The sequence below is a fragment of the Equus przewalskii genome, chromosome X (genome assembly GCF_037783145.1).
Source record: "Equus przewalskii isolate Varuska chromosome X, EquPr2, whole genome shotgun sequence".
Lineage (NCBI taxonomy): Eukaryota > Metazoa > Chordata > Mammalia > Perissodactyla > Equidae > Equus > Equus przewalskii.
In genome coordinates this window covers 54,319,742-54,344,594 of record NC_091863.1, presented here as the reverse complement: position 1 = coordinate 54,344,594, position 24,853 = coordinate 54,319,742, and the positions used below count along the sequence as shown (strand labels likewise).

The window sequence follows — 24,853 nt, the reverse complement described above, 5'->3', positions numbered from 1 at the left end:
TTTCCCACAGCTCTATTAAACTGCAGCGGAAATACATGATCAAAGAAAATATTTATATCATATCTGCATACTTACGGCCCCCTCCATGTTGTCAGTCAGAAAGCCACCAACTCCTCATTCAGTCATCTGTTCATTCATTCATTCATTCATCTGTCCATCCAGCCAATGAATAATTGTGATTTAGACCCAGATCCCGCCCTCAATGAGCTTACAGTCTAATAAAGGAAGAGGTTAGGCTTACACTTATTGTATTGGAGTGATTACAATATCAAAGATAGAACATGAATGCTGTAAGAGTGGGGGACAGTGCTGAGATTCCAAAGGAGGGACTCAGGAAATGCTTTGTGGAGAAGGTTGAACTGGACTCTAAGAATGTATAGGATTTGGCCATAAGGAATGAGGGGAAGGGAATTCCAGGCAGAAAAACAGCAGCATGGCAAAGGCATGTAGTCTTTCTGTACGAGGAACAGGGAATGGTTTCGTTGATTTGCAGCCTAGAGTGCTTGAAGGGGAGCAGTGAGGAAAAGCTTAAAAAGGTAGGCTGGAACCAGATTATGGAGGATCTCGAATATCTGACTAAGGAGTTTGCACTTTATTCTGTAAGCCACTGAAGGAATTAGAGCTGGGCAGGGGTAGGGTCAGAGACAGACTCTAGGAATATTGACCTGGGAAACAGTGGATAAATTGGATTGGAGAAGGGAGAATCTAGAGCAAGGAAGACTAATTTGGAGGCCATTAAAATTTTCCAATTTCACCCTTTTATAAAGCCCCATAGTTTCATTAATAGCACTTATCAGTTTGGAAATATATATTTATTTATATGATTGTTTATGTCTATCTTTTGCTCACTATTGTACTCCCAGGGCCTGACACAGAATTATGTGTTTGTTGAATGAATGAAAATAATGAAGAACTGAATTGGGATAATAGTGGTGAAAACAGTGATGGTGAATGTATGGACTGTTGTAGAGACATAATCAGAGATGACGCAAAGGTTTCAAGTCTGGGTGGGGAGAATGTTATAACAGTGTTAAATATGACAGAGAGGCTGATGAGTATGAGGTCTGTGAAGGTACAAAATTTGGTGACTTGGAAGCCATACGGACTTTTGAGAGCACAGTTTCAATGGAGTGGTGAGGGCAAAAGCCAGGCTGCAAAGAAATGCTGAAATGGGAAGTGGTAAGAACTAGACGAGGCAGCAGAGTCCAGTGGCATACACCCCGGACCCAAACTGCCCTGGTTCAATCCTTCCTTTCCCACTTACTAGCTGTATGACCTTGGGTAAGTTACTTCACCTCTCCATGCCTCAGTTTCTTGATCTAGAAAATGTCTGGAACAACAGTCACAGAGCTGTCGTGAAGAGTCAATGAGCAAATACACACACTACTCTTGGAGTGACACCTGACACACAGGAAGCACCGTCGAACGTTTGCTATTATTACCCAGTACTCGCTTTCCAGCAGGGTTTCGTGTTCCCCTGCACCCACTAACTCTTGACACGTCCTTGTCATTCTCTCCTTCTCCAGATCTCTGCTTACTCCTCCTGGAAAGGCGGCCCACCTAGTACGGGGCAGCCCCAGTGATTCAGGGTTCTTTACCTTCTCTGGCTGTTGGTTTTGCATTCCTCTATTCATCATAGTCTTGACTCTGGTTTTTATTCCCCTTTACCTTCTCTAGTGTTTCTTTTTGTGTCTTCTCTAGATTGACCCAATTCACCCTCAGCGGGGTGAACTCTAGTAGACCCTGGAGGGCGCCTGTGTTGTCTCCATTCCTCTACTTAACAGCAGGGGGTTTTCCCCCTTGACTTTCTTAGGATCTTTTTACCTTTACATTCTGATTTCTTTTTCCGTGTTTTGCATTTTCCCCTCATTCTGCCTAGGAATACCTCAACCTCTCTGATAAGCTAGAATAGAGAGGTAGTTCACAAACCTTTTTACTTCCTCAAGAAAAGTTAAAAGCTGAAAAGCTTGCATTTAATTTCACAAACAAAGCCATCGATTGCTCAGCCTCAAAGACAGACCTGGTACATCACTCCCCACTGGGCGCTGGGACAGTCTCCAGACCTCCCGGGTGACTCTCACACTTGACTGCTCTTCCATGAGCCCCCACCCTCCGCCGCCCTCCCCCGACACCACCCTCACACTGTCTCAAATAGCGCTCCTCGGGAACTACCACCAGGAACCCCTACTTGCCACCAGGGGGCACCTGAACTCTCCTTTGAGGGCATCTAGTGGTATGTCTGGCACATTCATGCCCGTATTTCCCTAGCACCATTTCTTTGTCCAACTGTAAGAAATCAGAATCGGCACCCTCTTCTATCACAACATTTTCTATTTTTTTAAGCTGTCCTGGAACTCTACCCCTCTGCCCAACTGGGAAAAGGAAGTTTGCCCCGTCCTAGTCCACGCATCTCCTATGGATCCTTTGCTCCCCCACAGCAGGCTCCTAGCCTCTGACTGCGTGTAGTGTTTAATTGTGTATAAACCTAATGTGCTCATGTGCCATGTTCTTTGGCAGCTGTATTTAAGCCTTCTATGTCACCTACATCACTGTTCATTTGTTCCTTTGAACTGAAAATTTGCAAAAGGCACAAACTGTCTCTTTGAGTGGGATTCAGCATAGTACATGTCCTTCAGAATTCTATTTTATCAGCATCATTAGGAGAGGCCTTAGAGATCCTCTGTGCAACTTGCTCACGTTTTAAGATCAAGACAGTGAGGTCCAGAAAGGGACAGGTCATTCAACAATCATTTATTGAGCGTCTGGCATGTATTGGCTGCTATGAGGGATACAAAGATAACTTGGGTGCAGTCTCAGCCTTCTAGAAGCTTTTTGTCTAGTTGGAGAAGTACATTATGGACAAATAGGTACCATGCAAGGAAGAGCAGAGTAAGTTCAGTATAAACTGCTAGACTGCTGCAAAAGAAGGGAATGGGGAAGCTCTTCTGGAGTGACCGGTGACCTCATCATGGAAAATGACACTTGAGCTGCAGCTTGAATGGTTTCATAGAGATGGGGACTGGAAACATTCTAGACAGAGGCCTTGCCCACAGGTAAAAAAGGCAAGTAGTCTAGATTGGTTTGTAGAGAAACATCAGGAGATAACGCTGGAAACGCAGATGGGGGCCAGGGGAAGGTGTTAAATACTTCCCTCCCCCACATCCCACACTCCTCCTCCACCACGCTGATCCTACTAATCTTACAGGTCTCAACCTGAATGTCATCTTCTCAGAGAAGCCTTCCTTAGGCACCTACTCACAGCAGGTCCCCTCCCTATATTATCATCTATCACCGTATCCTATTTATTTCCTTCACAGTGTTTGGCATACTGTGCAACTATATACTCCGTCATTTACTTCTTTGTTGCCCTCCCCCACTGGACTATGAGGTTCTTGAGAGCAGAGACGGTCTTCTTTGGTTTGCCTCTCTATTTCCAGCACCAAGCCCCACGCCTATCACTAAGTGCTCACCAAGCCCAGCTCTTGTTATTAGTAGTGCAGGGGCAGTGATAACGCAAACAAAGGACTAAATTGAACAGACATTGTAAAGAATCAACAAGTTTTGGTAGGAGATTGGATATGAAGACCAAAGGAGAGAAATCAGCTTTGTGACCTATGTGATGAGGAAAATGGTGGCACTAGGAGGTGAGAGAAGAGTGAGTGAAAGAGTCAAGGAAAAGCCGAAGTGGTACAGAGAGAAATGAAATCGGTGAGAACAGGGACACGGCATTTCCGTCTTTCTATGACATTAAGGCTGGGAAGGGGGTCTCGGAATGTCATGCTTGGAGACCAGGGCTGACCTTGAGAGCACTTGGGAAACTTGTGTTGAATGAACAAATGGATGGTGAGTAAGTGGGAGCAGAGCAGGAAGACTGTTCAGTTGTTGGTGAGAAGACAGCAAAGTGAAAAGAAGGGAAGGAGCTAAAGGAGAAGCAGCGGCTGGAGATGAAAAGGAGTCATAACTGATGGAGTAAGATCCCAGGGGAAGATGCAGGGACTCCAGAATGGAAGCTCTCCACAAAACAAAACACAAAACTCATATTCACCACAGGTCTGGGCCTAGTCAAATCTCTTACCTCCAACGCTGAGCCAGACTGGCACATCTCCTCTTTTACTGAGCACCTACTGTGTGGGACCCTGTGCTAAATGCTGGGCTATGCAGATGAATAAGATAGTCTCCGCTCTCAAAGAGGAGTCGAGAGGAAGACGGATGTAAAAGAAGATAAGGGCAGGAAAATATTCCAAGTGTAGCAAAGTGAGAGGCATCACAGTGCAGCACTTAAGAGCACAACGACTGCAGCCACAGTCTGGGTGTGACTCATAGCTCTGCCGCTTACTAGCTGTGTGGCCTCCTTGTGCCTCAGTTTCCTTAATCTGGAAGATGAAGACAATAAGAACATCTATCGCACAGGGTTGTTTTTGGCAATAAGTGAATTAAAATGCATAAAGCACTTAGTACAGTGCCTGTCACATAGTAAGCATGAAATAAATGTTAGCTGTTACAATGATGACAAGAGTTTTTATAGGGTCTAATGGAACACAAAAGAAGGAATGGTCAGTTCCTATGGGGTGGGAGGGAAGAAAATTCCTATGGGGTGGGAGGTTGCTTCAGGAAAGGCAACATAGGAGAGGAATTCTTGAATTGAGTCTTAAAATATTAAGAGGAGTCATTCAGGTAAGCAAGATGGGGTGGCAATGAGGGCACTTCTGGCAGAAAAAGCAGCAGGAGCAAAGGCACAGGGTTGTGGTGCATTCAGGGAACTTGTGGCTGGAGCAGATGGAGACACAGCAAAAGATGAGGCAGGAGAAAAAGGCCAAGGCCTGACGGCAGAAGGGCCACGCTAAGGGGCTCAGACTTTTCCCTGTGGGTACCAGGGCCCCATGGAAGCGGGAGAGCACTTTCCATGGCTAATTCTCTCAGCTAAGTGGAGGATGATTGTGGGGACAGCAAGGACAATCAGGAGAATATCCTTTTGCATGAGCTTTTCACTGCGAGCAGGCAGGGCTGAACCCCTCTTCTCAAACTGCCCGCTTTCTGGTCCTTCAAAGTGTGCCCGATACTTCTGACTAGAGTGCCGGTGGCAGAAGAGGGACAGGACAAGCAGGTGGTTCATTCAGTCTAACGTGAAAACCACCAGCGGGTATCCGATGGCGCCAACGGGCACAGCTCTGCAGATAAAATCCAGCTGGGGCTTCACTGCTGAGGCAGCTCGTCTATTCTCTGGCAAAGCACATGGTATCGAGACCCTGTTCGCTGAGGGAGGGACGAGGTGTGCAGGAGCCAGTTCTGCTATTTCTTGCAAGTGAGGGGGGAAGAGAGAGGCTTTTGAGGAAATAGGAATTTGAGCTTCAAGAAGTTATTTGCAGTGATAATAAAATGTCCTAGAGGTGCCAAGGAACGGACCGAATGGATAAAAGGATTAATAGAATCAAGGCCATGAAATCCCAGGTGGGCAGAGCAATGAAGGAAGGAACCTGGGGACGCCGAGACCGAATGACTCCTGCCAAGGCGCGGGGAGAGACTGCCAGGCACCCAGGCGCGCTTCTACCTGGGCGCTCACTTGCTGGCTTACCTGGAGAAAGCTACTGGCTCTCTGAGCACCCACTCATCCCATTTCTACAAGGTTTTCTCACATCTTGGGCATCCAGTGGTTGGCACCAAGCAAGCACTGCCTCTGTGGAAAGAGCTCCACTGTCCTTTAGTACTGACCTTTCTGCTCGACCCCAGGGTCCCTTTTCAGTCCCAGCCTTTTTTGCTTGACCTTGACTCGCTCAGGATACTTCCCCTCTAGTCTCTTCGCAGGCCTGCAGCTCAACTCCCACTTTCTTCTGCATCCATATTAGCTTCATGCTTGAGCACAACTTCCACACTTGTTTTGGGCAAAGATTTTACTTTCATTAATTTCTAGAAGCGCTTTCACTATATGATAAAGTTGGTCATTTGTATCTGAACGAATATTTTATGTGGTCATAAGTATCATCCTACGAATGTTTTTAGGTCTGTTAGAGATGGAGAAACCAAGGCGTGATTAACTGTGTTGTCAGCAGCAGAACTAGGGAGAGACCCCAGCAGTGGCTCCTTGAGGAGATGCGCTCTAGCGAGCGGGTCACAGCAGAGCTTAGGGTCAGGGGATGTCTACCTTCGTTGATTCCAAGTTGCTCAGTATCTTCCCGCTGGGGCCGAATTTTCTTCAGCTGTGCCTCCTCGAGAAGGGACAGCAGCTGTGAAGACAGAGTCTAACACAGTGTGGTCACAGGCCAGCTCTCTGTTCCCTTTGCACTTAGGAGCTGGATGTCCTTAAACCGTCCCCCGCCCCGGAGCACTCTGTAGACTCCCTTTCGTCGGGGTGCCTTCTAGCAAATGAGAGAACGTGTGAAAGGAAGCACCCTGCAAACTGTAAAGCACCACAGGCAAGGATTCTCCTCCTTTCTGTGGTTCAGCCCACACACATCAGGGTTGCTCATTCATTCAGTCATCGCTCTTGACCTTAATTCCAGCCGTTCTTCCCCACGCTTCTCCACACAAGTTGCAGTGGCATCAGCCATGTCCTCTAAGTACCTGCTCTACGCAATCCTCCTCTCCAGAGGGCGGCAGGGATGACCGCCACCCTGCTCTGCAAACTGGGGCCTGCTCTGGGCCCATCTCATCCTCATTTTCCCCTGAGCTCTCAATGCTTTCTGGAACCACCGGTAGCCAGCTTTCTCTCACCACATTTATTACTGTCTCTGCTGCTAAACTGGCCCCTGCTTTCTCTAACAAACGTCTTTGCTGCAGCAGGCAGCTCCCTTCTGGAAGAATGCCAGCATTTCGCCACCAAGGATGTGGCCATCCCCTACCGCCCCGACCTGGTCGGTGCTATCTGAGGAAGTGTTTGGCGGCTGGGCTGGAAGACTGAGCATCTAACTTTCACAAAGGACCTGTTAGGACCACAGGGGTCTAGAACCATCCAGAGGAATGCCTGACTCGGTCAGCTGACGGTCACTCAGTAGAGAGCCTTTTGGCCCCCAAACAAAGGTTTGCAACATTTTTCCCAGTGCTGTGCCCCCACCCTCCCTTCTCAACTACTTCAAGAAGGTCTCTGAGCCACAGTTCATTGCAACTATCATTTATTAAAAAATATATGTCTCCTTGGAAGGAACACTGGTAAACCAACTAGTGTCATGCTTACTTTGAGTCTTTGCTTTTCTTCCCTGGGAGGGGGAGGGGGTTGAGCAGCGTTCGGACCACGTCACTTACTAACATCAGAGAAATCAGCACTCCCTGCTCGCCCCTCCTCGCCAGAGTCACAGTCGGCCATCACTTTGCCCCTCCTTGCCTTCCCCCAGCGTGCGGCCCATGGAAAGCTGCTGCCCTTTCTTTACCCTCCATCTGGGCCCCACGCTTGACAGTCAGCCTCATACTGGTCGGAGAACTGGTAACACGTTCCTAAATTTGGCTGGTAGGGCTCAAAGCATCTTCAACGTGGCATCGTTGGCACTGGTCGTAACGCGGGGGCTAGGAAACTACTGACTCAACCTTAGGGCCAAGCACATGCCTGCTCTCCTCCCCTGGGTCATGGCTCCAGCATGGAGGCGAGGGAGGCAGAGTGGCTTCAAAGGAGCACGGTGGGGTGGGGTGAGGTGGGGTGGGGCCCGAGCCATCCCTGCCGCCTGCATCTGTGGTCAGAGAAAAACTCCCTTGACCACAATTACTGCCATCTGACTCTGGGAAAAAGCAACAAGGTTTCACATCTCTCCAGTAAGTGAATCTTCACTCTACAGCTCAAATTGACAGCATTAAAGTCTACTTTTTCCTTGAAGAAACAGTAAGCTCCCAGCTGTTGGTGAGGGGCTGGGGTAGGGCAGATGAAGCGGCAGCAAAAAAAACCCAAATCAAACTTCTCATTACGTGGCTGGCCAAGCCCAGTGCTGTCCCACCGCCTAGCACAGAACTGGAAGGCAAGTGACTCCCTGTCCCTGTCGGTGGGCCCCACGAAGGGCCTCAGCTCCGCCCAGCATGTCCCTGGCAGGTGAGTAAAGGGACACTGCAATGCAGAGCCCCAGCTCCTGCTCACGGCTCTCACCAGCCCCATTGCCCCTTCCGCTGACTGGACGGCCGAGCCTGGGCACCTACTCTAGCACCAGGCCCGGCTCCTCCAGAACGTCACAAGCCTTCAGAACACTGTCCAATTGGATTCTACGCATTCACTTAAATAGTAAAAGCAAAACTTGGAATAATGAAAAGGCTGACACAGTAGCACAACATGGTTTTGGTTTAACAACAGCTTAAAAATGAACAAAAAGGAAACCTCTCATGCAGACACATCAGGTGGCATAAAACAATAGGCAATTTAATATGGAGCATCATTAGCCATTCTCTCTCTTTCCGCACAGGACTGACTGCACCTCCAGGGCAGCAGCTGCTTTAGGGTCAAGTCTCGAACCTTCTCATCCCCAGGCAAAAGCCCTTTCTCGCAGGCCGCTGGCTGACCCCCTCCTAGAGATCCCCCAGCTCTCAAGAGAATGACCAAATGCGAGTGCCCGTGGTACAGCACTTACTACCATTTCCAATTCCTCCTCAACCAGTTGGGATAGAAGATGCCATCTGATTGGAATATGAAAATTAAAGCATTTCTCTAATAACACAGTACCATTGATGAAGTCTCCATAGATTTTCTAGTCCAAATGTGTGTGAATATATATATATTATATGAGAGTGTATAATATATATATATAATAATTTCTATATATTTTATATAAATTACATATATATATCTATATATAAATAAGATACTTTCTGTTGCCATTACGTTGCACCGTTCAGAGCTGCATGACTGCAGTACAGATAGGTAGAAATGCCCAGGAGCATCTCATCACGTGGTGCATTGAGCTCACTTCACAAGCCGTGCAGCTGTCCAGAGTCTGTCTTTCCATCAGTCCTCCTCTCTTCTCTTCGCGTCTGCTTGGTTTTTATGAAAACAATGACTCTGATGGATTTGCACCTGTGCTAGCGCTTGGGAAAGGTCCATGCAGGAATGGGCACAGTCACATGATGAGTGAGATGGCATCATCCCAAAAATAAACTAAAACGAAACAAAAATTTAAAAAAACAGAACAGGACTAGAAAACTCAATTTTTTTTGACATAGCTAAAAAAGGGGACAAGAACAGTAGTCATTTGTTCTCCCCATGGGGACAGGAATGAAGAGGGAGGAGGGAAGAGGGACTTGATTTCTTCTGTTCACAAGAGAATGGTTGGAGGGGATTCTTCAGAGTTTTTCAGGGGATGGGACCCAAATGTAGTGCCCAGACTGGTCCTCAATGATTTGTTTGATTTTGTTATAAATCTCTTCCAGTGAGTCACCCTGTACAATGGCTAAAGTGAAGAGGAAAACAGAATTATTACTGTGGTCCACAGCACCCCCCACACCCCGGCAATCCGGCCTGTCCCAACAATCCTACAGCTCATCCCGGCGCAAGATGCCCGCAGGGAGGGTTAGCTTTCCCTAGTCGGCTGTCTGTGAGCCTAGGGCAGCAAGGGAAACTGGCAGGCACTCCAGTTCAAGCCCAGGGCTTGAAGTCGATTTGCTGAGATAGTGAGACTAAGCAGCAATGGATAGGAAAATGTGTTGTTCAAAAAATGTTTATTAAGCACCCATCAGATGCCAGACCTTGCAGCTCATGTCGCTCTTGGCCGCCATGAGGCCAGCAGCTGGTAACTCTAAAGCAGCCTTACTGGAAGATTTGGAAAATCCTGCTTATCCAGAGAAAGAGCTGAAAGTCATAATTTCTGGCAAGAGGCAGTGCTCCTGGGGCCGTCATATGTGTTCTATGTCAGAGGTCAGCCCAGCAAACGAGGACAGGGATGCTAATCGTAAAGGGAGCTCCAAAACCCAAGGTGCGAGGTACAGTTATGAATCCTTTCCCGTTAACCTAGTAGCACCTAACTCAGCATCGATCTACACATATATGTCACTGGACTTTGAAAGGTAAGCAACATATTACATAGAAACCGTCCCAACCTTCCAGGAACTGACATTCTAAAGTAGGTGACCATATAAATGACACACACACACGTGCACACACACGCACACACATGCTGACAGACAACCTGAACACCACACTAAGGAACCATCATCATCAACAAACGTTTATTCAGCACCTAAAACATGCAAGGTCAAGTACTGGCCTGCGGGCGGAGTTGGGGGGGGGAACAAAGTCATCGAGGGAGCCTACAGTCCAATAGGGACATGAAGACAAAACGAACATAACGATCTAAGGCAGCGTTTGGTGACGGTGGTTGATACTATAAACTGGCTAAACTGCTCTGGCTGGAGGGAACTTGAGCACTTTGGAAAGGCTTGAGCTCAAGAGCATCCAGAAGCTCAGTGCAAGGTGTCTAAGGCTCCCGGAGACGCTGACAGACTAGGTGTCTGGTGGGCCCCCATCACCCTTGGCCGGGCAGCAGGGAGTCTTACCTGTGAAATACTCTCCAAACTCCTGCTCCAGTTTCATGGCTTTGTCATAGATCTTATTTGCTTGTTCGTATGTCTGCCGTCGGTTCATTTCCCTGCCAAAGACACAGAAGAAAAATAGTACCAAGCTAGCTTCTATGTTTTGATTAACAAAGGATTATTCCAGGCTCCCTGAAAATCCTCTCAGCTGCCCTCTGAGAGCACCAGTGGCCCATGGCTCAACGTCTTTCTCAAACCTTCCAGGTGTAAAAGCCCAACTGGGAATACACACATGGGCACTCAAATCAGGAGGAGCCCTTGGTGCCCAGAGCTGGGCTGCAGACTTTCCTTTGAGCTTCCATTGAGTCTCAACCCTACCCAACAAATGACTTTATTTTTTATTTCTTTTCCAGGGCCATCTCCTAGCTGGGGGTGTCTGAGTCCCAGAAAATACTTACATAAGTGCTTCAATGGACTTGGGCTTGATGAAAATGGCAATGGGGTACAGTTGTGCTTGCTGCAGCCTCTTGATAGCGTTGCCAGAAACATCTAAGATGCAGTGCTTGCCCTGAAAAAGCAAAGACTTGCATCAGCCCACGCAGTCCCTGCTACCTAGCCCCAAGCACACCCAGTGGCAAGCCAAACATCCACCTAGGGGGGACCCAGGGCCACCCCGAGAGGCCTAGAAGATTCTACCCCTGAGGGACCCAGGCTCCACATTTTGCTCCTACTACCCAGAAGAAGCCACGTCTCCAGAGGGGTCCCTATTCAGGTGGGTGATGCTCTGGGGTGACAGACACCTCCATCCAGGGGCTGGAAACATGCAGAGTGGGCACAGCTTGGTCAGCAGTGCCATTTGTAGGCCCCATGCTAGAAGGATGAGGATCCAAGCGGAACTTCGGCAGGAGCATTTCTGTGTTCCCTGTGAGGGTCATCTAGCAGGGCCATCTCCTCTCTCCTTACCCTCTCAGCCACTGCTCGCACTGACTGGATGCTGGTCCCATAGAGATTGTCGTTGAACTGGCCAGCCTCGATGAACTTGTTGTCCTGAATGTCCTTCTCCATTTGTTCTCGGGACACCACAAAGTGGTAGTCTTGTCCATCCACCTCATTATCACGTCGAGGCCGGGTAGTATCTGAAAGAAGAAAGGAAATGCTCTGTGGCTCCAGGACAATGACCTGCCCCAGGTCAAAAGAGCTGACTTGCTCCTCTCTCACCTGGGTCCCAGGGCCATTCCAATATTTTTCAGATGAGTGGGGAAAAAAGTAGCTGGGAAGAAGTTTGTCTTGCCTACTTCTCTTCTAACTGCCAGGTCTCACACACAGAAGGCTATTTGCTTTAGCTTAAACTGGACCAGAAAGGTGGAGGTTCCTGGGCCAAGGCCTGGCAGAGGCTGCCAAACGTGGCAGAGGAGCCAGCAAACCTGGCAGAGGATGCCGTCCAGTGGGCATGCCAACACCACTTGGGCTGGGCCCCGCTATTCATCCAGTCATTCCCGACCATCACCACTCAAACTTCTCTCCAAGGGAGCAAGCAGGCCAGCCTGATGTCTTAGTCCTCCCAACCCCATCAGCTTGGGGGTAATCTCTTGCTGCCTAATCTCTTCCAGGGTGTGAGATGTACCCTGTTCCCACAGAAGCCTAGAATCTGGCCCCAGATCCTTTCCATAAAACATCAGAGCAACAATTCCCAGGGCAGAAACACTTCACTCCCAAAGCTTTCCTGGGCTCTTACGTGGCACACAGGATCCAAACTTATGTGGGAACTCTGAGATCAGGTCATCGTTGACTCTGTCCTTCATTGGGCCCAGGATGATCACAGGCCTTGCATAGTGAACTGGAGAGAGAGCAGAGAGATAGTGAGTGAGGCCCCCCACTGAACGGCCTGTTCTACCTCCAAGTCTGCCTAGAACACCAAGGCTCTGGAGCTGCCACTCAGACAAGGCCGAGCGTCTGCGGCCATTCTCGGGCTCCTAACTACAAAGACATCAAAGAGCCTTTAATTTGAGAACATCTAAGTCCAAGGCAAGACTGAAGTCAGAAGCGTCTCTCCTTCCAACAGATTCAGGAGACATCTCTGCAAGGGCACCAACAGCTGAGCAAGGTTTTTTCAGAGCAGCCACCGAAGGGAGGGACCAGGACCTCTCTTTTAGTAGCGGCCACACCCACTGAAATCGACCTTTGCCATCCTTGTAAATCTGTCCTATCCTTTGGAAGGCATCCCAGAAGCAAGTAAAGGTGTGGTGAGGCGTGCACACAGGGTGGCCTCCCCTTCTCTAAAACACTAGGAAGCAGCAGAAGAGAAGGAGGCCCCATGATCACGAGGCTAGCCTGAAGGCAAGACTCAGAAAGGGGCTTACTTTCTTGCCGTGTCACTGGCTCATATGACAAAATAGCATCCTCTTGTCCTTCTGCAACAAAAAAGGAAGACATGTTAGCAGTTTATAATCTGCCTGCCTATGTCCTCATCTCCCTAGAACATTCACCTCACCCCCACCTCTGCCAGAAAACAGCCTTGTCAGTGGTGCTTCCTAACACTTGCCCTGTGGGCCCGTCTGCTTCCCACTGACAAGAAAGCACAGGAAGTCCTTTGCCGTCCCTGAGACAGGAGTCAGGAGTCCTCTCGTTCAGCAAAATATAGCTGAGCAAAGAGACATGACCCAGAAGCTGTGAAGCCTCCACCAAAAACCATCTCAATTTCTCAGGACTTGCTCTTGTAGGTAACGGTCAACTGTGCTTAGTTGCTCTCTTGCTCTGTTTAAGAATCACAGGGAAGCTTTAACTGGTAGAGACACACTGCCATGGCCCCTTGTCTGCAGGCAGGGGAGTCAGGGCACTCATGCAGGTCCCCAAAGCTGCAGCCCAACTTCGCCCTTTTAAGGGTCTACCTATTCCCCCTTCACTGGAAGAAGCACCCAGAAAAGTGGCACAAGGCTGGGCTAAGATCCCTAGTGCCCTTTAAGAGCAATGCTGAGCCCTGCTTTCTCCTCAGGGTAGAGTTCCATATATCCTGGCAATGATGACCTTTTCCTAAAACAGTTGCCAAGCCACTTGGTGCTTGGTGCCTGGAGGTCCCAGAGTGGCTGGCAGAAGTGCCAGGGAAGGCAGCAATATTTGCATCAAGCCCCAGGATGCCTGCTCGCAGACCTCCTCTGAGCCTAAGACTCCTGGGCAGGTTTTACAAGGCCTCCAGCCACAACTCCTGAGAGGCCAGTGCTCCCAAAGTTCAGGGAGTTTGAAGTGTGGCTTCTCTGAGCCAGCGATAGGATCTCTGAAGGAAAACACAGCAGTTACCTGATCATTTAATCCAGCTAAAAGGCAAGGACACCAAGCCTTAAACCAGGAGGTCCTAGTGACCTGGAAGGGCAATTCAGGACAATATCCACAGGAGCCATCTTTCTTTTGATCTCTGAGCAAATCTGTCAAACTGGAAGCACCTATGGCACATAATGCCCATGGCAGAAATGTACTCATTGGCAGCTCACCCTTCCCAGGGCCCCAGGGATGCTTTTAAGTCAGGGCCTGGCCAGAACTGCAGGACTTATACTCTCCTGTAATCCATGGCCTAAACCCCATCCCATAAGCAAAAAATGGCCACAGCATTTCCAGGATCTCAAAGTGTACATGGCTAAAAGAAGCACTAGCCTCTGAACAGAAATGGCAGCTGTGTAATGCTGGAATGAGGATGGCTGGGACACACAGTGAAGCTACATGACATGGGGGAGAATGACATACACTTACTGGAACTGCTTTCGCTGTCACTGGTGTTGGATGTCACTCCCTCTGCAAGCCAACAAGAAAGAGACTCTGATTCAGAACACACCACTGAGAGGTCACACGCAGCACAAAACTCAAATGCTCCAGGAGCGAGACACTGAGCTGCCAACCAAGTCAGGCCACAGGAGGTCTGCCACATCCAGGCTACTAACTGGGAGGCACAGCTCCAATCCTGAGCCCCTGGCCACCTCGTACTTGTTCCCAGAGCCCTGTTGGTCTGCCAAGTCCCTCCCTATACACTACAAGCCTTCCATTCTTTGGCAGCATCCTCTTCATCTGAACCAAAAGAACTGACTTGGGTGGTTTCCAAATCCTATCTCAAAATGCATCTCCAAGGCTCACAATAGGAAAGGAAAGGCAATGACAGTAGCAAAGAGAAGGCCAGGGACCAGGCTGCTCTTGAATTTCCTCCCCAGATAGAGTCTCCAGAGTACAGACTTGTGTGGTGCTCCAGAACCAAGAGGCTAAGCACTGGGCAGGTTGAGCAGTCACCAAGGAACGATGTTTTGACCATTCGGTGGGACCAACAGCCCTCCTGCCACCACTATCTAGAAGGAGGGCCTGGCCTCAGTGGTGGTAGTTGGGGGGGGGGGGTGCTCTTCCATCCACCAGAAGACAGACATGTCAAAACACAGAGACAACAAACAAAGAACACTTGGAGGACAAGACAGCCCTCCTGTCTCAGACCATTGGGACCTGCCCCCATCTAAGTGTGGGCAGAGCAGCCACACTCACAGGAGGCACAAGGCACAGTTTGGCCCAAACAAAGCCCACCACTCCCAAGACGACAGCCAAATGAAGATGAAACATGGACACAACAAATTATGGAAAGAGACACTGCTCATTTCAGCCAAGATGACACTGTTCCAGACCATGATATGCTGTGGCCCCCTGGAAGGACTGGCTGAGTCGCCACCCATGGCTAGGTCCTAAGCAATCCCCTGAGGAAGATCCTTTACCTTCACGCCTTTATTACTTATTGAAGGAGAGTGTATGCTGACAGACCTCACCCAGCACAGCCAGCTGCCTGTGTGTGCACCTCTGTGCACAGCAGGGACGCTAAGGCCCTGTCATCTAGGTCCCTTCGTTTTCCACTCTAGGATTATTTTCCAGAGAGGAGAGGTCAGTCAGAGTTTTCCTGAGCTAAAGTACTAGATATATATGGTCCATAAATCCTGCTGAGGCCCCCACCAGCTCAGCCCCTTGGAGATGCTGTATGGAAAGCTGGCCCTCGGCTGTTTGCTGAGGCCCCAGACCTGCTGGGACATCCCAGATGCATGTTTGGTAAAGGACTTCACAGGACTCTTGCCCCTAGTTAGAGAGACTGAAACAGTTCATTCTTAAGCCCAGTTCTTTAGTACTGTGTCACTGGGAGAGGAATCCAACCAGCAGGCACCCCTCACCTCAACAACAGGCTAGAGATGAGGTGAGTGGTCATTCCTGGAGAAGTATCCCTTGCCCACCTCCCTTCTAAGGTGGGATGCCAACATGGCTCCCCACCACTTCAAGGTACAAAAGGAAAACACAGACATGAATGATAGGCTTTTATTAGGGTACCAGGGATCCAGAGCAAAAGTGTGACACTCAGAGACACTTGTACTTCCTCCTGCTGTAGTATCATCACAAACACTGCCCTCCCCTCACCCTTTGCCCTCACCCACATCCCCTACACCCCCAACCCCAGCATCTCCACTCATGCCATAAATACAGTTAATGGTGTGTAAGTTTGACTTACTCAGGTTCTTTGCTCCATAATAATCGTCACTTAACCCAGGGAAGTCCTGATTTCACAGACAGCAAGGACAAAGAGGGAGGGAGGGAAAGAATTGGGGATAAGAGAGAAAGTAGAGAAAAAAGACAGGGGAAGGAAGAATACAGAGCCAGGTGAGCATTAGTGACAGAAGTATGAAATACTACGAAGACATCTGACTACAGTGAGGTTAAGAACTGTGCTACAGAAAAAACGTCTCAGGTCAAATAAGACACCTGGACGTCATGCTGCCCAATTTGGTGCCAGAGGGCCTCGGAGTGGACTACCTTTCTGAGGTGGCCTACAGCCTACAGGCTGACAGGACAGGACAGGTAACTTTCCAAGGCTTGGAGCACCTGCTTTGACTAAGTATGTAGTTGTATAGCCCAGGTCTCTGCTTTGCCCTGAAATCACCATTTCTATCTGAGGCTGCATGAAAGAGCAAACATCTACGTGTGGCAGGCAGGCAGAATTACCATCCCACGGAGCTGTCACCCTGTACTGACTCACACTATCCAAACCCTTCAGGGAAGGCTTCATTCAGTCTGAGGTATGGCCTTCAAAGCTGACCTGAATTATGTAGACCACAGGGGATAAGCTCAGCTTCTGGAGAATAAGCAGTAGGCAGTTTCAACTCTTATCTAATGGACAACCCCCCGCCTCAGCTGGGCCACCCACCAGTGAACCCTCCCCAGGCTGGGCTCGGCGCAGAGGTCCTGGGACTCATCTGGTAAACTGTGATGACCTCACCCAGGCCTCTGTCTCAGACCATCTCCTACTGCTCATGAGCAGAACCAACTACACCTAGTGCTTCTTACTGAGCTACCCAGGACTGTGAGTCATAACCTCCATCTGGATGAGGGCACTCTGGGACGTATTAGCTACCACCCCAGACATCAATGACCTATGCATACCATGACCATGCATCAGGCTGGCCTAGAAAAAGGACATTTCTTATCAGAACTAGTCAGTCTCCTACCAGCCCCAACAGCTCAAGACCCCAAGAGTCCTCCTTGTGAGGCAGAAGAGGAGAGGTTTCAATTCACCATGAGCCACATGACATATAGTTCACCAGCCTGACCTGGTATTTAAGGTTAGGGTCAGAACAGTTAAGTTCTAAGGCATATGGTAGAATGAGAATATTTCTTAGGATTAAACTGGTTCTTAAAAGTTCACTTAGCTCAGCTTTATGGCCTTTTCTACCAAACCAGCTTTGTGTTTCTCAACAAATCTTTATTTGGACAGAGTTGAATAATGTCCCTTCTGTGTCAATTCCTTTAAGCAGTAAGGATTTCATTTTGAAAGCTAGCTCTGTAATCACTCTGGGATGACAGCGAGTCTGCTAAAGCTGTGTAGACATCTTGGGTGCATATGCATATGCGTGTAATTCAAGAAGCAGGCCCGACTCCAGGTGCCCAGGGAAAAAAGGCTCTTCTCTTGACATAGATGAGTGAAGTTAAGGGAAAGAAAACACAAGAGGAAGAAGCCAGGAGAGCAACGCTGAGTCCCTAGACCTGGGTCTCTTGAAAACCATTTTTCTTAACCTGACACTGTGGCTGAGAACTCATCACCGCCACAGCAGAGCTCAGCCTGGCACTCTCACTGCCAGTGCCAGGGATTTCCTGGTAGGCCAGCCCTGGAACCAGTTCCACTTCAGAGCCTCCAACATTCTTTCAGAGCGAGGAGCTGGACCAAAAAAGACCCAATGTCTCCCTGTGCAGACCAGTTTCTACCCTGACTCTGCAAATAAGCAGGTAGGTATGCACCCACACTCACACACACACGTGCACACGCGCATGTGCGCACGTGCACACACACACTTTCCCATTTCCCAGTCTTCTCATAAGGGGAGGTGCAAATGAGGACGAGAGGGCGGGACTGTGGGCGGTCTGCTCTCTGTACCCTGCTGCTACTTACGTTCCTGTATGCTGCTCTCCTGGGCCATGTTTTCTTTGCTCTTGTAAAATGGAAACTTTCGAGAGAGGCGGAAACTCTTTTTACGTTTCGTTTTGATCGACTGTGGAAGAACATGAAGATGGAGGGGAAGGACAGAAGAAAAAAAAAAACAGAACAATGGGTTTTAAAGCATGCAAGAAAAACTAAAATGGAGACAATGGTGAGCTAAATAAAAGACCATCTCTCACAAATGGAGTCTATGAGATTAAATGAAAGTTGATGTAAGAGGAAAATTATGTTTACAGGAAAATGTTGTAGGGATGGTAGAGGTTTCTACCTAATCCAGACTCACAGCACTCACTGGTACTTCCTAAAGGACAAAGGTCACTGTAGCCTCCCGGACACATGCCCTAAGGTGCCACTGATACACACAGAGTCATCCACTCTATGTCTCTCTTTCCTCTACCACTAGGAAGTTCTTTGGCCTGCGAAGCTCACAGAAGAAGAGAGGTGAAGGGAGAGAGCCCTCATGCCTCATTCGGTCTAAAGGGCGGTCGGAGCTCTGGGGCTGGGCTTCCTCGCTGGACGATGAGGCCAGGTTCTGTTCAGGGTCCCTCAGCTCCGACAGAGTCTGCAGCCAGGGAGACACCCACAAGTGGTTTCACGTGCTCCAAGCAAGTCAGCCTTCCAGACAGTCCAACTCCAACACATCTCAAGAGCCAGTTACCCAGCGGGGAAGAGTACAGACTGGCCAGAGAGTCTGAGTGCCCTCTCCCTGCTTTCTGAAAAGCAGTCAGTATTCTGATAGGACAGAGCCAGCCCCCTGAAAAAGAGATATTCTTTTGTGCTTCCCAGTTCGCTTAGCCACCAGACAGACTCCAAGCTTCTTACTCCTCTTCACATACTGGCTGACTTCCTTCCCTACTTACCCTGTTCGACTCAATCATCCCTGTCCTGGCATGGAACTTCACGGTTTTCAATCGAGCTCTTTCTTTCTTTTCCACCCTGTTTGGAGTCAGAAAGAGGTCCTGTTACTGCCTGTGTGTGGTCTCAGCAGTGGGATGCAGCAGGCACAGCAGCCACTTTTTGGCTCACTGAGTCATAACCACGTCCTGAGCCCCAGCTCTCTACCAAAAAGGAGTAATAAAGCACATCTGCTGCTCTCAGCAACTTAGAGTATAACGGGGAAAAAGAAACCAGGACCAAGGACAGGGCAAGGAAGGCCTCTCTCGTGGTCATGACAACTCACCTCTTCTTACTGGGGATCACACCAATTTGCTCGCTTTCTCCATGTGGGGTCACCAGTCTTGCCTGCCACCATTCATCATCAGAGGCATTAATGACATGCAGAATGTCACCATAGGAGAAGCTGAGCCCCTGGCTTGGCAAGCAGCTGTCCCGAGTCCGGTCATAATCAAACAGGGCCCTGAAATGCACAGTGAAAGATGAAGTGACCATCCCAACCCTAAACACCAAGAGACTGGCACTCTGAAAGGATGGTGGAGGAAGGTCAACCCAAAGAGTCAGCACAGAACCACAGGCCTCACAGCAGACCAGACGGAATTCTCTGGAAGACTGCATCGTTCTTTCAGCCCCAACATTGTAAATATGTGCCCCCCTCTCAAAGAAACATCCCATTCTCCAAACAAGGGGCATAAGGGAAAATCTTTCACACGTGCCATCTCCTCCCAGCTTTTGGACACAAGGTGGAAGTCCAAAGTGGAACACGCTCAGTAGTCCTCTCCCTCCCCCAACATTGCAGGGAAACAAGTCAGCTCTACCAATGGGCCTTCTCAGTTTACAAACATATCTTCAAAACCTAGTTGAAGACAAGACATAAAAATGTTAACTATGATCCCAAACAATGAATGGTAAATGCTACAGAAACACAAAAGAGAAAAGGGCCCTGTGTCCTGGGGTAGCCAAGGAAAAAGCTGAGGCTGATGCTGACCCACACAACGGTAAAGCTGAAAGGAACCTATGAAGAAGTTTCCTAGTTCAGTCTCTCTCTCGTATAGGGGGAAACGAAGGCTCAGGGAAGAAGAATAATTTGACCTAGGTCACACACCTAACTAACCTGGGACAGAACCCCGGTCCTCTGACAAGACTTGCAGAGTAAAGACATAAAGGGGAAGGTGAGGGAAGGTGGGGAGGGAACTATACCATCCAGGTTTGAGAAAAAGAAGGACACCAGTTTGGTTGCAGCTGGGAGTCATAGGAAATGAGGTTGGAAATAAAGGTCTGGGGCAAATTTTGGAAGGCCTCGAGTAGATCTGATCCAGTGGCTCCTGAATATTGAGAGTAGGGAAGCAACACATCAAAAGAGCCTGAGGAATGGGGCTGGCCCCGTGGCCGAGTGGTTAAGTTCGCGCGCTCCGCTGCAGGCGGCCCAGTGTTTCGTTGGTTCGAATCCTGGGCGCGGACATGGCACTGCTCATCAGACCACGCTGAGGCAGCGTCCCACATGCCACAACTAGAAGAACCCACAACGAAGAATACACAACTATGTACCGGGGGCTTTGGGGAGAAAAAGGAAAAAATAAAATCTTTAAAAAAAAAAAGAAAAAAAAAAGAGCCTGAGGAACATTAATCCAACCTCGTATGTATGTAACGGGATAATGGCGGGGGAGTGCATGTCAAAGGCAAATTTAAACCAAAGCTACAAGCTCAATCTTTCAGGATCCAGTGCTGACTTCGGCTCTGGTGAAGCTGGTACTTCACACCAGAGTTCCCTGCTCAGGGAAAAAACTCACCTGCATCACAGTGTCTACTTTTCTCATCCACTGGATCTCTCCTCTTATGGAGTCACCACAAATGGGTGATTTCAGTGAGAAGTTTGTATTTTCCTACTTGCAATCTAGGCTCTGCCTTGCCTTCTCCATACTCTCTGGTAACCCCTTGGCACACACAGCCCAGCAGACTTCCCAGAACTCGTTCCAAGACCTCGACTTCCATCTGCAACACAGTGGTCTTTGGTTCAGCTGGAAGCTGCAAAGTAAAATGCTATTTCCCCATGTGCGGACCCAAATGAAACTCAGAACCTGGTAAAACTATAGAGAGTGAAATACCCATCTACTTTTTAAATTTCTTGAAACAGAATCCTTAAGAAATCGGTTTCAGATTATTTGAAAATGAAAATATCCAAACTCTGACAAAAAGCCCTTTATCTCCCTCAATTTACATACTCAAAACAGTAAGGAGAGGGGCTGAGGCCAGCAGATGAAAGAGGTGCTCTGCCCTCCAGAGGTTCTTTCCAGGCTCTATGTGACAGAATCAGATCTAAACGCATTTGCACTGCATTCGAAACTGAGTTTCCTAAAGCAAGGAAGGCATTCTGTCAGATGTTCCTACGAAGACATGCTTGGTGAAGACTTTATTCTAAGTGACAATGAGAAACACTAAATGTCATTATGGGCTTCAAAGATTAAAACAAACGTAGTAAGGAAAAGAACAGAACATGGATTAAGCACAAATTAGTTTGGGGAGGGAAGGAAGGAAGATGTTAAAATTAATTAGAGATTAGGATGAGATTGCAGAAGATTAGAAGGGAGAGTTTACTGGTTACAAGCTTGAAACACAACAGGGACAATCCAATATGTATTTTAGCACCTTCCAGAACCACACTTGGCCTTCGGCAAGCGCAGTCAGAAGCTGGACTACATATGGTAAAGTTGATGTAAACACGTCTTCTGGATGTCAGGAATCTAATTATTGGTCATTTTTTAAATATCTGAGATTTAAATAAAACTGATATGCCAGTTTATTTCCAAGATGAATTTCAGATACCTTACAATGTTAAAACACATAGAACATGAGCTAAGTAAAAACAAAACAAGCGCAGATCCGTGTCAACAAGAATGCTGGTGGTCACGGCGCCGTCTGGTTTGCTTTTTAACCAAAGGCATGTGTTCCTTTTACAACTTTCAAAAACTGTAAGTCAGCTTAAAAAGAAACTGCTTTCAAATATTTTATCTGTTTCTTTTTCTTTTCTAACACATTTCTAAATAACTGCTGCTTCTTAATATTTATTGCCTTTTTTTTTCCTTTTACATTTTAGACATTATATATTGGTTTTCTATAGCACTCACCATCCTTTCTCCCCTGTCCTCCCATTTCAGTTATATCACATTTTTTGGCTAAACAAAATTTAATTTTACACTATTATGTAAACGGTGTCCATAGATGACTACCCTTCCTTTTCTTTTCTTTTTTTTGTTTTAAGATTTTATTTTTCCTTTTTTCTCCCAAAGCTCCCAGGTACATAGTTGTGTATTTTTAGTTGTGGGTCCTTCTAGTTGTGCCATGTGGGATGCCACTTCAGTGTGGCCTGACGAGCGGTGCCATGTCCGTGCCTAGGATCCAGACCAGCAACATCCAGGGCCGCCGCAGCAAAGCGCACGAACTCAACCACTCGGCCTCAGGGCCGGCCCCTACCCTTCCTTTTCTATAAACTTTTTATTTTGTTTCTTTCCTGGTGGAAATGCATGCCTAATTTTTTATTTGACTGTGTTTCTATGTCCTTATTATTTTGTCGCTCCATTATTTAACACATAGAGGGCTATTTAGATTAACTATTTCTTTTTGCTACAGCTAAAATATTTGAAAGCAGGTGCTTTTGTGGAGCAAGAAAAGGGGAGAATAGGCAAGGGATTAATATTTTTTGCATATGCCATTGTAATATTTGAGATTTTAAACTATTCATATGCAGATTTCATTAAAAATTAAATTATGCTCTATAGAATATTTGAAAAATATAAGTCTAAAAAAAGAAAACTCACATTTAATATAACTTAGGAAAAACCATTTTCATATTGCTGTGGTATTGTATAATATTGTGTAATAAACACACAGACCCAAAAATACGAGTTTTTTTCAATTCGACCTTTTACTTAGCTCGTGTTATATATGTTTTAACATTGTAAGGTATCTGAAATTCATCTTGGAAATAAACTGGCATATCAGTTTTATTTAAACCTCAGATGTTTAGAAAATGACCAATAATTAGATTTCTGACACCCAGAAGACATGTTTACATCAACTTTACCATATGTAGTCCAGCTTCTTACTGCGCTTGTCGAAGGTCAAGTTTGGGAAGTTTTTTCCCAAATTTCACTAAGTTGGAAACATGGTGTGTATGTACAATTTTGCAACCTTAGTTGTCACTTGAAATTATACCATTACTATTTCCCATATCATTGACTATTCTTCAAAACTAGTATTTTTAGTGATGATACAATATTCTTTTCCTAAGGATATTCATTAATTAAGCAAATATTTATGAGCATTTAATATGACTAGGGACTCTTCTAAGCACTTAAAAAAAAAAAAGAAAGTGGGGAATCGATGTATCAAGCACCTGGCTTGCATCATTTACTTCTGATGAGGAACATGTTTGGCTCTACGTCCCCTGGCAAACAAGGCAAAAAAGGCAATTTCCCAATAAAAAGGGGCACCGAAGTCTATCTGGATTTTGATGAATTTGTGAATGAGGAATACTGAACAACAGAACAGACAATGCTTTTTTTAAACTATGATTCTGTTAAAGACATAGCAGCATAATATCTGGATATGAAATTCTGAACTATGTCATTCTCAGTTGAGAATGTTAAAGATGATTAACAAAAATTTCCTTTTCTATCAATCAGAAGTGCAAATAGGAGAACAGCTTTGCAGAACATTGGAGTCTCAGAGGTCATTTCATCCCACTTCCTATTAAAGAAAATTCCTTCGATATTCTCCAAGTTTCTTTCCAGCTCTAGCATTTAATGAGTCTGAGTCTTTCCTAGGTCTTCGCTACCAGGCCGAACATTCCCAATTCCTTCAACACTCCTTCTATTATCATGGTTTTGATTTGTTTTCCAAATCCATGATATGGATTTTCTCTAAATCCACTGTCTCTTCTCCTGCTGAAATTTTGGTTGACTAAGAGCTAGAAAACTTCCTCATAGATGATGAAAACCAGGCCCAGAGACACACAAGGCCTTGTCTAGAGTTGCATTGTGAGCGACTCTCAGACCAGGGCTATTACATCTCAGAAAAATTTCATGAGGTCTAAGTCACAGTCACATTAAAAAAAAAAAAGCTAACTCTCCACTTGGCTATGTCTAGAAAATACCTTTCTTCCATTATGTGAACACTTACTGAGTCTACTCTATGTGGGACAGTGTGTTCAATAGACAGGAGACACAGAAGCAAAATAAGTCCTGGCCTTGTGGAGCGTGCCATCTGACAGAGTGTGTTGTAGCGAGAGGCACAAAGGCAGGACAAACCAAGGCTAAAAGCAGAGGGAGCATAGATCGCATGTAGCTTGGGGAAGCTGGGAGGAGGTATTGACTTTTGAACTGGGCCTCAATGGAGGTTCAGGATTTCAAAAGACAGGGATATGGAGAGGCCCTTCTGGCTAGAGGGAACAGTGTGAGCAAATTCTTGGAGGCAAGGAGTGCAGGGTGTGTGCTGAGGTCAGCAGCACCCGCGTTTGCCCGCACCGCAGGGCGCTCAGGAGAGCGCAGGCCAGGGCCTGCCTGGGGACAGCCTGCAGTCCAGCTAAAGAGTCTGGCCTTCATTCAGTAGGCCTTGTGTGATCAACTTCATTGCCTCGGCTTTTTTATCATTAATTACCAGGCTAAACTTTCACATGGAAAGTAACCCAGTAAAAGAGAACAGGCCTGAGCAGTAAAGTCAAACCACCTCTCAAATAACATATATTTCATGCAATAAAAAAAAAAATGTAAATTAGAGCTTAAATTCTGAAAAAATATCATCTATCTACCTCAGATCTTTAAGAAGCATGCTAAACTATGCCCATCTAGCAGTGACAGTCTCTTAGGAACAGTCTGGAAACCTAAGGCAGTAACAGGGATTGGCACCTTGTTACAAATGTCTCAGGTAGACCTGGCAAGAGGGTGAGAGAGTGCCTTTCTCCACAATACGGATATAGCCTGCTGCCCGCCCCTTTTCATCCTTAGGGTGAGCATTAGAGCAAGGCAAGGCAGATAACAC

At 47.2% G+C, this 24,853-nt stretch overlaps 1 protein-coding gene across 13 annotated transcripts in view; it reads right to left on the bottom strand.

The window, feature by feature from the left end:
- Positions 1-7,089: 7,089 nt before the first annotated feature.
- The window catches only part of DLG3 (discs large MAGUK scaffold protein 3), a 52,965-nt gene continuing 35,201 nt past the window's right edge, over positions 7,090-24,853 (bottom strand). For 5 of the 13 annotated variants that reach the window (XM_070603909.1, XM_070603905.1, XM_070603910.1 and 2 more), the window contains 10 exons: positions 19,104-19,280; positions 18,784-18,859; positions 17,876-17,975; positions 14,173-14,214; positions 12,792-12,842; positions 12,167-12,268; positions 11,395-11,567; positions 10,890-10,999; positions 10,456-10,547; positions 7,090-9,353 (listed from right to left, as the gene is read on the bottom strand). In XM_070603909.1, the coding sequence (XP_070460010.1) occupies positions 9,247-9,353; positions 10,456-10,547; positions 10,890-10,999; positions 11,395-11,567; positions 12,167-12,268; positions 12,792-12,842; positions 14,173-14,214; positions 17,876-17,975; positions 18,784-18,859; positions 19,104-19,280 (1,030 nt within the window). In that variant the 3' untranslated portion in view covers positions 7,090-9,246. Of the gene's footprint in view, positions 9,354-10,455; positions 10,548-10,889; positions 11,000-11,394; positions 11,568-12,166; positions 12,269-12,791; positions 12,843-14,172; positions 14,215-15,943; positions 15,990-17,875; positions 17,976-18,783; positions 18,860-19,103; positions 19,281-24,853 lie in introns of all 13 variants that reach the window. The other 8 variants (XM_070603904.1, XM_070603911.1, XM_070603914.1 and 5 more) reach the window with 3 other exon arrangements.